Source organism: Notothenia coriiceps, unplaced genomic scaffold (assembly GCF_000735185.1).
Source record: "Notothenia coriiceps isolate Sejong01 unplaced genomic scaffold, NC01 NC01_scaffold00012158, whole genome shotgun sequence".
Lineage (NCBI taxonomy): Eukaryota > Metazoa > Chordata > Actinopteri > Perciformes > Nototheniidae > Notothenia > Notothenia coriiceps.
The window spans coordinates 1733-13429 of NW_011344859.1; the positions used below are offsets into that span (position 1 = coordinate 1733).

Here is an 11697-nt window from a genome sequence, read left to right on the forward strand (position 1 = left end):
AGGGTCACCTCGCCCGGGCTCATCTCCTGCAAAACACACACACACACACACACACACACACACACACACACACACACACACACACACACACACACACACACACACACACACACACACACACACAGTGTAAGTACATGACACATGCATTGTTACGATTAAATCTTAATGAAGGTAATCCATGGTTTGCACTTTGGCAGCCGCAATTGACAATGAAGAGAAGATGTGGGGGAAATGTTGAACCCCTTTTTTAGTGATTATGTTTTATCTTCAGTAAAAAGAAAAAATATGTCGCTGCGACAATGCTGGGTTGTCTGTGTGACTTTGAAAAGCATGAATGTGGCTCTCTAATCTTTCACAAATTAGACAAAAATGTACAAGTTTAAGTTTAAAAAGCTGCAACTACTGTAGCTGACTAATGTGCTGAGAGACCTGCCAATCAAATAAAATGCCTAGTAATCAAATCATATTCTAGCTTCAAAAGCCTTTTTTCTTAACAAACATTTCTCACATTTTAAAGCGATTTACAAGATGCGATGTTTACTATTGAGAGCATACATATTGGTAATAAATGTTTTTATTACAAGAGACAAAAGCTTCCTTGCAGCCAGCATCTAGCGGCTGTAAGTGGAACAGCAGCTTATAATATTTCTGCAGTGCTTGAAAGAGAAAATTTATCAATTATAATAAGAAAAAGGCAACATGCAAAATAAAACATAAGAGCAAACGCTAAACTAAAACCAAATCACACACAAAGCACATTCAAGTAAGCAAGTCAGTGAAAGGTGAACAGAGCAGGTGACACATTTAATGTTGAAAATGATCAATTCTGTTGTATAGATTTCACAGTCATCTGCATGATATTTTGGTTAGACAGAACTCTAACCTGTACATCATCAAAACTGTATTTTTTTTTGAGCAATAAAACATTAAATTCTCGCTATGCGAGGTAAGATTTCCTTTTTAAAAAAAAGACGTGTGTGTGTCTGTATGTATTACCTGTGTGACCTCCTTCCTCAGGTTGACGATGCGGAACCAGTGTCCGAGGCGGGGGAAGTCCTCCAGCTCCACACTGCGCTCCTCTAAGGCCACTTTGCACTTACAGGACAGCTGGCGGCTGAAGTACTTCACCAACTTCCCCTGAGGACAAGAGGAATCGATACTGTGAGGCAGGGCTTGACATGTTCTACTTATTTTCAACTATCAATATAAACAATATATATAATATGATAGCTATTCATTTGTTTAAAGAAGAACTGTCCTGCACAACACACTGAAAAAAAACAAGCATTGACTTTAATTAAATGTATTATTATGTCAACAGATTCACATAACTGTATTAGGTTAGTTGTAAGCAATAATATTTAGTTGAACCGAGTATTTTTTATTTATACTTATTATTGTTGCTTATTATTAATACATTGAATTAAAGTCAACTTTTCAGTTTTTTCAATGCATGCAACTCATTAATTGTTGTACTGTAGAAGAAAATACATGTGAATTTAAGAATAAAGAATGTTTAATATGATTTATAAAATACACTGACTGAACTTACTTTTTAGCACTTCACCATAACGTATGTTAGTGTTTAATGAGAACAACATAGTCTTTGTTGATTAAGCCTGTTCTTGTCACTATCAGGATTAACAATAAATAAAAACCCAATAGTGGCATATGCTGCCTAGTAGGCCGGTTCGAACCCCGATTCGGCCGAACATTCAGGCAATGTCCTCCCTTGTCTCCCCCTTAATCTCTATAATAAAAGGCCCTCTCTGGTTAAAGGTACTTTAATACATTTAAAAAACACAGTAGTGGAAAAAGTGGCAGAACCACAGCAATCCTATTTAATCATGTTACAAGCACCAGAGATCAAAGTTGTGACTTTAAAACACTCTCCTTCCCGACCCCCCCCCCATAATGAACAGCAGCAGTAGTGGTCTTTGATAATTGATCATTTATTTAAGGGTGCCAGTAAATGTAGCTGTTTACTATCTTTGTAAATACCATTAAATATATATGTTTTTCATGCAATATTCTCCTTTTTACTAATTGAGTGTCAAAATGTAATTCACGATACCTTTTTGGGAGGTTTTCATTTTGAAACTCCATATTTGTTCTCTTATGTCATAGTACTTGTATTGTAGGTTAAAGGCAGGTGAAGTATTTTGCACTTAGTAGCCCATTCCTCTACCGGCGATAGTATTTACGATGCTGCTCTGTTCAATACATCCTTGTTCCTTGTTATTTTAAAGCATTGAGCTACTTCTTGGAATATAGGCTTTCAGATTAGAGAGGACAGCTCAGTGGCCTGGCAGTGAACCTGTGCTCAAAGGAAATAGAAAATAGAGAAGTAAAGAGATAAGTAAGGGGGGGGGGCGCAGATCTGGGTTATCTATGAGGTCACATCCAAGTCATGTGTATTAAATAACAGCAAAAATGAATGCGTGTAAAGCCTTTCATTTTGTAATGTGTGTGTGATATGCTGTTAGATAAAAGAACAAGATTAATTTGTTCCCCTTGACGTTTTAGGTGGAGTGCCGTATCACAGTTTGAACCCACATGCAGATCACTCCCTTCACCACGTACAACAATTATACAAATAATAATGTTTACATCATGCAAAATGTATTAAAGACTTAATCCAGCTAAAATAATCTAAAATACATTTTGGATGTATAAATCAACAATTATTTTTTGATGAATATACATTGAGATGTCTTCATAAAAACTAAATTAATTAAATAATTATCTCAATGAGAAAATAAAGGACAACAATTGTAACTAGTTAATTAGTAAGTGTGATATTTAAAATACATGCTCTCTCTATATATATTTAACTGTTATTATTCTTGGTTAATTTGCCACATTTAGTTTTATCATTTAAGGAAGTACATTTACTCAACTACTGGTTTTAAGAACAATAAAGGGGTTCTCTGTATTTATGACTTATGTAATACCGACTTATGTAATACCGACTTATGTAATACCGCTCCTCTACATTTTCGGGGAGAATACGTTCCTTTCCAATATATCGTCTGACAGCTAGTTACTTTGCAGATTTTACACAAAACATTTTTAACAGATTAAACTCACAAACTGTACACAACGTTTACGCGTATAATTCCACCACGGTAATCTGCTTAACTCACATATGTATGTATCATTACTAGCAGTATTTGATTGTAATGTAGTTAATTTTACAGACAACTCTTCTTTCAAGTACAATTTTGAATGCACAATCACATTTTTACAATTGTGCTCCTTTGACTTCAGAATATGCTTAAACCACTGCTTACACCTTGCTTAGTTACGACGCTATATTAGCTTTATACAGAACATCTTTCTAAAACAGAAGTTGTGTACAACCTCCACTGCGTTTTAATACTATAAAAGCATTAAGGTATGAGGTCCCTATATAAAATATATTTAAACAAACTATTTGCATCTTGCAGAGATTTCTTATTACAGTGTGAACAGTTAACATGTTGAAAAATAAATATTTGGTTTCGACTGTAGGCTTACTTACTCTACGAACCAGTAAGTAGGCTAGAGTTTTTGGTCTGATAGAACATTTGAGTAAAAAAATGTCAAGACAGTGGCTGACATGATGCTTGAAGACTTACAAATGATAAAGTGTGGTGGGCCCAACACACAGCTAAAAATGATTGCTAGAAACTACTGTCCTACATCAGTGCATACTGCATACCAAAGAGAAACCAGTGGAGGAGGGCCTCCCAAGTCACCTCTGAATGTAAACCCTAAAGCAGCTGCTAACGCTCTGCACAATAAGACACACAGCTACCCTGGCTAAATGTGTTGAAGTCTGACTGTATAGCATCAACAATATATGGCGTGTGGTGCAGTGGGTTGTGCGTTGGTGTTCGGATCAGGTTCAAACCCCACTGCAGTCAGCATGTCGTTGTGTCCCTGGGCGAGAGACTTCACCCAAAATTGCTCCTGTGGGGATTGCCCACAGTATTGGGTATGTAAGTCGCTTTGGATAAAAGCGTCTAACAAGTGACATGTAATATTATGTTATATATATATGTTTAAGCAGTATATATATATATATATATATATATATTAGGGGTGCACCGAATGGGAAATTCTTGGCCGAAACCGATACCGAAAATAGGAAACAGTTGGCCGAAAACCGAATGCCGAAAATGATTAATAGAAATATATATATATATATATAATGTATACATTTTTTACCAATGTTGTTCAGCTACCTGATTATGGAAAAATACATGATTATGGCAAAACTTAACTTAAATAATAATCACTATTATGGGTCCATAAAACATATATTCAGCACTTTTGAATGCATACAGTACATTAATTCCAAGTCAACTGCATTTTCTTTTCTCTGTAGGATAACTACAACAAAGTGCATTCAGAACAAAGCCAAGGTGCTTTAAAACTGCATAAACATCTAGGCCAGTAGGCCTACAACAAAATAGTGTAAATAAAGACTGTAACAGCCAGGCCTTCAACAACAACAAATGCACCTATAAGTGCATGCATACAAATGTGCAAACTGGATAAATCCACATGAATGTAACTATTTACAAATGAAATTACAATTGAATTTCAAGAATCTGTAAATAAGGCTGTCTGTCCTCATAAGCAAAGTAGTAAACATTGTATAAAGATACATAAAGTGAAAACTGGATACAAAATCCACAATCAATTACAAATTAAATTACAATTTCAAGAATCTGCAAATAAGGTGGTCTGTCCTCATGAGCAATGTAAACAACATTGTATCATTTAGATACCGAAAGTACAATATATTGAACACTGTGCTGCTGTCATTTCCCCCTAATGATAACCTGAGATGGTGAATTATAACTCACAATGAAAATTGTTCAGGAAAGTGGGTATAGAGTAGACATGTAGAACTAGATAAGCTTATGATAAGCCAGCCTTGTCTACTTATTAAGGAAAAGTGGGAGGTTCTTTTTAATGAACAGTAGCTTCTCTGCTTTATCAGCCATAAGTCTGTTCCTCTTCTCATCAAGCACATGAGAGGCAGCGCTGAACAGTCTCTCGCTGTCAGTGCTTGTGATTTGATCATACTCCGCATATTTGTCCGGGTGTTTTGATTTCAAGTGGTGGAGTAATCCCGAAGTGGTGAAAGTCTTTGCAGTTACACCCCCTCGAGAAATGTCAGCTGAACACGTTTTACAAATCGCAATCCGCGCCTCTTTCTCTGATATTTTTAAATATCTCCAAGCGGCAGACATGTTGGCTGTGAGCCAGCCGCGAGCATGGTCGCGCGCCGTGCTTTTCGCCGCGTTTTGATTACGTCATCACAACAACACGTTAGTTTACCAACGTAATCCTGTTCTCTGACATTCGGTGATATTTTTTCGGTGCTAGAACCCGAAACCCGAAAGGGCCTTTTTAACCATTTTCGGCCGATAATTTTCGGCGGACGAATATTCGGTGCATCCCTAATATATATAAGCCTCATGCTGCAGGTGCTTTAAAAAATATATTGCTATTGTTATTTGTTTAAGAGAAAACCTGAAATAGAGGCTGACCGGGAACACACAGCCAGTAGGTGAACTATTCATTCTTCAGAGTTATGACTTTTCTCTGTCTCTTCAGATAGAAGAAGGCTGCTGTTCTCAAGGAATACGCTCTCAAGCGGGCCATACTTGAATAACATGTTTAACAGTATTATCAGTGAGAAGAATGTGTCCAGATGAACCCCTTGTCTGAACCCCGGTTTTAGTTGAATACCCCTCATTTAACCAACCAACAAACAGCATCGCCATCCCATAGTTACAGTTGGAGCAGATTTTGGCAAGGCATTCTGTACTTCGTTGCTCTGGCCAAAACCAGAAGGGACTGAACATACTGTAATACTGTGGGCAGGTGCACAGGCATACGCTGCTAGGGCTAGCAGGCTAACACTAGCACGACACAGGCTCAAAATGATCCGTGTTTTCCAAAGTTTATTATCTTTACCTTCTGTCCTTGCCTCGACTGCTAGGCATGCCACTGATGATGCCGCTTGGATTTTTTTAACCACACAGTTACAAAAGTGTAAAAATCAATGCTTTCGGAACAAGCCTTTCCTGTGTATGTCATGGACAATGTTCGGATAGGGTCGACCCTATATCCATGATGCAACTTAAAGGAAGTAACATAGTGCAGTTACAAACAGACAAGAAGTGAATAGAGCCGCATTTATTAAGGGTAGAAAGTCTCTTTTAATTTTTTAACATCTACTTTAATTTTGTCAACAATAAAACTTTAAAAATAAAAGGCCCAATGCGTTGGATGCGCATTGCGCAATGCGTTTTACCTTTTAAAGTCACTGTTATTATTGAAGACATAAATGCTGTAAACTAGCATATTTCCTTAAATTTTTTGACTGTTCTTTTAAGTTTGAAGATGGGTGTATGTGGGGCTATTCCCATTTGGCCAGGAGCTATTGAAATGTTCACAAACGCTACACTGAAACATTTAATGAACGTGCAGCAGACTAACTTCCACAGCAGCTGTATCTGCTTGGAGAAACTACAGTCCTGTACTTTCATGCATCAACATCCAGCACTGTCATTCAAGCGTATCTAAAAACACAATGATTGGTCTTTAAGGAAACGCTGATGCAATTTTTGAATTAAACGTCAATTCATATAAAGACATGAAAAGTAATGCGGCTTAAAATGTACACTTTCATGTGTATTTAGTAGATATAGTTCCCAAATTCAGCGTACTGAGCTGCAGCGTACTTAAGTGACTGATAATTTGGCAAATAAAACTTAAAATATATCACAAAGGTTACGTATTAGTTGATTGGTTGTTTGTTATTGTTTGTTTAAGGATGGGAAACACATTCAGTGTTTCCCACAGAATTTGATTCTATTTGTGGGGGCAACGCACCGCACCCGTTGCGTTGTTAATGAGTGAAACACACCGGAGTTGAGGATCTGTGGGGTTTATTCTCCCGAAAATATAATTTACAATAGGCATTTAGCAGACGCATTATCCCAAAGCGATTAGTGACCAATTACAGGGACATTCTCCCTGGAGTAACTGAGGGCTAAGTGCCTTACTCAAGGGTACACTAGTGGTGTTCCAGGTGGGATTTGAACTCGCAACCTTCCGATCATCAGCCCACCTCACTATACATTATACCACCAAAAAATTGTGTTAAAATGACAGATCCAACTGTGGCGGATGATATTTAATTGTGGCCAATCAATGTATGGGAAACACTGTCATGAAAGTGAGAAAGGTAACCATTTATTTTTGCCCTGACCAGTATTTTAAAACTAAATCATTCATAATCGTATGATTAATATTAAATTATACTCCAATAATTTGGTAGGTCACTTAATAAATAAAAAAGTGGGGGAATTCAGTGGCAGCATAAATGTTAAGTAAAACTATATAAATAAAGCTCTAAACCCCACTGTGCATAACTTTCCCAACCTCTAACAGCAGACAGTGACAGTTAGAAACCAGTTGGTGAAAATACTGGAATAACATAAGCCATATGCATGCCGGAAAGACAAAAATAATGATAAAATAATAATAACTTTGCTGCAGCTTCTGGATTTGTAAATCAGCAACTGCCTTCCAACAAGATTGCCATATCAACTCCAAAGAAACAGCCACTGTTACTGTATGCCCACTCAGCAACAGGTGTGAAAAGAAGGCATGGTTTGAAAATTTTAAATAAAAGAAAAGCTCTCTTTTTTCATTCTTCTTCACAGTTTCTCTCCATTGCTAGAACACACTTAATACGAATGGGACCCAATACATCTCCATCACCATCTGAGCACAACAGAAGTATTTTCTTGCAAATGTGTATCCACCCTTTTTCCATAACAGCGTTAGCAGATAATATAGAAAGACACAAAACTCTATTGCATTAACAGTGGTAAACAAAAGAAAAAGATACATTCACAGCTGATACTCAGTGCTTATGAATATATTAGGCACCCGTGTGAAACTCCTTTGCATAACTCTTCAATCAGTCCTCATCCATCTATAAAAGATGCCCCCTCAGTGATCTCAGTGTTTCTGAATTTACTTGAACTTACCTATTGGTTCTTTGGTACAGAAACCTTTCAAAACCTAATGATATTGAATTTCAAAATATGTCTATCTAGGTGTTTCTTGCAGGTCTCACATGTAAATCACAGATAATGGGCACAGTAAGAATAAAATGAACGTGAAAACCCTCTTTTTTTCAACAGGGAATCTCAAATATATGTGAAACATGCAGGTGCAGTGTTATTTTAGCCAAATTCTGAGAAGAGGATAAAATGTATACAGTAGTATGCTTACTTGCCTTTTTCTCACACTAAAAACGATGTATCAAGAATAGTCCAGGCCTATGGCACAAATGAGGTTTGAACCCTTTCACCTTGACTACTACATTTTGATTGGAGCTTCTGAATGTACGAATGATTCAAGCAAATAAGCAAAGTTGTGAAAGGAGAGACTGTCCAAAAAGCCCATATTCCTATTTAGTACAAAATCTGTCAGCATGCAGTTTGACACAGACAAGAGGAGATTTTTCCACAGGCTTTCCATACATCATTCTAATGTGTGTTATTTGAACAGGTCTACACGTGGTCGAGAATGCTTATGTATGACGTAGTTTGCACAATGAACCCTTTATAAGCTACATTTAAAAATATACAATATGAATTGCCCTTTGAGGCAAGAAACAAATGCTGATGCTACACTTGTTGTGACCTTCTCTCTTTTCTGTTAGATGAAATACATAATTGGCTCACATGTCATGCTCTATCATGTGTCTGCATCTCTATAAAAGCCTAATAAAACCCATCATGTGCGTGGATCATTCTAGTGTATCCAAGGGTTACCGCCAACAATGCATACAAATATTAATGGAAACCAGTATTACTGTAACACTTCATCCAGGTAATGATATATGCCGCTAAAGCTTTTGGCCAAAGCAAGGTCAGTGCACGATGCTTCTAACAAATTGTGTCTGAGGCTCAATCTGCATCCTATAGGTTAATAATAGAGATGGAAACACACCACACACAATGAGGACCAGGGCATGTTAACCAGGAAGGCTTTGCGTACGGCTGACGTCGAAGAAAAAGAAAGAAGTTCAGTTCTATCCAAAGTAAGTTTCTACAGTAGCCCAAACCCGTTTCTGTGTTGGTTCCTGGGTATTGATAAAATGTGTTTTACAAGGTGATTGTAGCCTTAACTTAAAAGAAGAGTTGAAGCCCACAACAATACGTGACTACCAAAATATCTCACTCTGACCCGAATTCATGCTGGTGTTTCTATTATTTTGTCCGTTGGGCATACAATTCATACAAATGGCTGTGATTCTCCAACATTGTAGATAGTAGCAGCAAACAAAAGTTGTAATGTTACAGCATTGACAAATAATGATTAAACCAAAACCTAAACACGGAGATACAACTAGGTTGCTGTTAAACAAGTAACATTTAAATTACTCCTTGCGAATGATTCACTTGACGCTATAGGCCGTCGGTAACAAATCAAAATCATTTTGGATTATTGTTTTCAAGGTATAGAGGGCAACCAAAGTTGGGATATAAACTGGGACATTAACTGCAGACTCACTACTTGGATGCAAAGGATGGTGATACTAAAAATAAAAGGGATACTGGAGATGTGAAAAGTGACAGCACATTAATCAATATTCTTAAATTAAGCTGTTCTTGTCAACTCTATTTCCATCTGAAGAATACATCTGTTTTCAGTCAAACAGCATGGATGCTGTGTGTGCACTAACTTCCATCACCTAAAAAAGCAAGAGAGACAATATAGCACTAAGCTTGGTTTACATCAAGAGGCCAGACACATCACTTAAATTAACTCTTATTCTGCTGAATGTTTAAATATGCATATTATTTGAGCTACTAACAACTTTGTAAGGTAATATGCTAGACATGTGTTCTGGAATTATTCTGCCCTCAAGTGGCAAAGCAAATCTGGTAATGCAGCATCAAAAGTTGCAAATCACCAACAATCAAAATGGTGTTCTTATATTTCGTGTCTCCTGAGACCTTGACTTTATTGACTTGTATCTGTGCAAAGTTTGTCAGAGTTGTTTTCACAATTCTCTAAAGGGAGATGCCTAGAATATGAGATTCAAACGCACCCTGGGAAAACGATGTCAAAAATTAGAAAGAGACAATTGCTTTCTAACGGGCAAATATGACACAAACAACAAGTCCTCCAACTCATACGACCAAATAGTTTGATTGTTCAAGCGCTTATTACGACCTATAATCAGATTTTAAAGTTTTCGACCTCTAGTGCTCCCGTTGAATGCAAACGCTCCGGGCGGTCGTATATTCACAAATAACCCTCTCTCGAAAATCCGAAATTGTAGGATAGTTTGGCCATTAAAAAGCTTTTTGATTAGATTTCTAGCAAGACGTATATATTGTACTTTCAGAATCCACGTCCAGTGGATGTGTAGGATCTATAGTTTGATAGATATTACGAAGTTGATTTGAGGTCCCGCCAGGACAACGTGTAACGGCAGCGTCCATGTAAAGCTAGCGGCAATAGTCACGGGGTGGAAACAGTATTTCCGGTCTCGAAGTTTTCATAATAAAACCGTATTCCCCCCACTGTCAAATGATTTCAAAGCTATATCTGCAGTACTCATCCACTAAAAACATCAGTTTATCCTTAATTACACAACATTAATTGTTTTAATTGTGTACAATGCTTTTGTGTTTTTCGCATAGGTTATTCCCTTTCGATTCTGAGAGACACGTTTATTTTTTCAGAGGTTTTGATAGGCTAAAACATCTATACCCATAATCCTCAGCTACCGTTCAAGCTTGGTGATGGGATGTTTTATCCGCAATGCATGTCGGGATATGGTGTTTTTGCGATATGAAATCCGAAAACATTTAAAAAAAATAATAATAATACTTTATTCCGAGTGTGCTTGCTTTTCTCTTTGAAAGTCATCAAATAACGGCATTGTAATTCACCATGGGCGTAATTTCCACTGGGGACAGGGGGGACATGTCCCCCCCACTTTTCAAAATCCCGTTTGTGTCCCCCCCACTTTTCAAATGGGTTTTTGTGGTCATCGTCACGGAGGAGCGTCTGTGTGTGTGTGTGGCAGGAGCGCATTTTGTGTGTGTGAGAGAGAGACAGAGAGAGAGACAGAGAGAGTTACGGGGGTTGTTGTTAGCATCTGGTGCTAGCTCGGAGCTAACGGAGATTAGAAGCGGTTTCAACAATAAGGAGAGGGAGAGTCCTCTCCTGTCGGACTGAGATAACGTCAGCTCAGGGAGGTAAAGGGCTCGCTGAGTGATTATATTGTAAACTTTAGTCTAAGTTATCTCAGTGGGTCTCAAACAGTTTGGTCTAAACAAATATTTCCATCTATTTAATATAGTTGTTCAAAATAAGTTAAAAAATAATTCCAATGTCAGTAAAAAATTAAAAACACAGTTTGAAAGGGAAGTGATTAGTAAAATGCGCATAAATAAAAAGAAAGAATGCAGACTAGGTAAGATAAAGATATAGAGAGGAGTATATCAATGATTTCTTATTGGTTGTGAGCATATTCTAATGGCTTTTGGAGTATTGAAATATATACAGTTCTGTTTCATATGAGTGTTGAGAGCTGTATCCATAAATCTCTTAATTTGTGCACCAGATTGATGCCTTTAACTTCAATTTAAAGAAAAA

At 37.2% G+C, this 11697-nt stretch overlaps 1 protein-coding gene across 1 annotated transcript in view; it reads right to left on the reverse strand.

The window, feature by feature from the left end:
- LOC104947227 (kinase suppressor of Ras 2) overlaps positions 1–11697 on the reverse strand; it is an 18056-nt gene that overhangs the window by 349 nt on the left and 6010 nt on the right. The window contains exon 2 of the mRNA XM_010773204.1: positions 997–1137. Coding sequence (XP_010771506.1) covers positions 997–1137 — 141 coding nt within the window. The remainder of the gene's footprint in view (positions 1–996; positions 1138–11697) is intronic.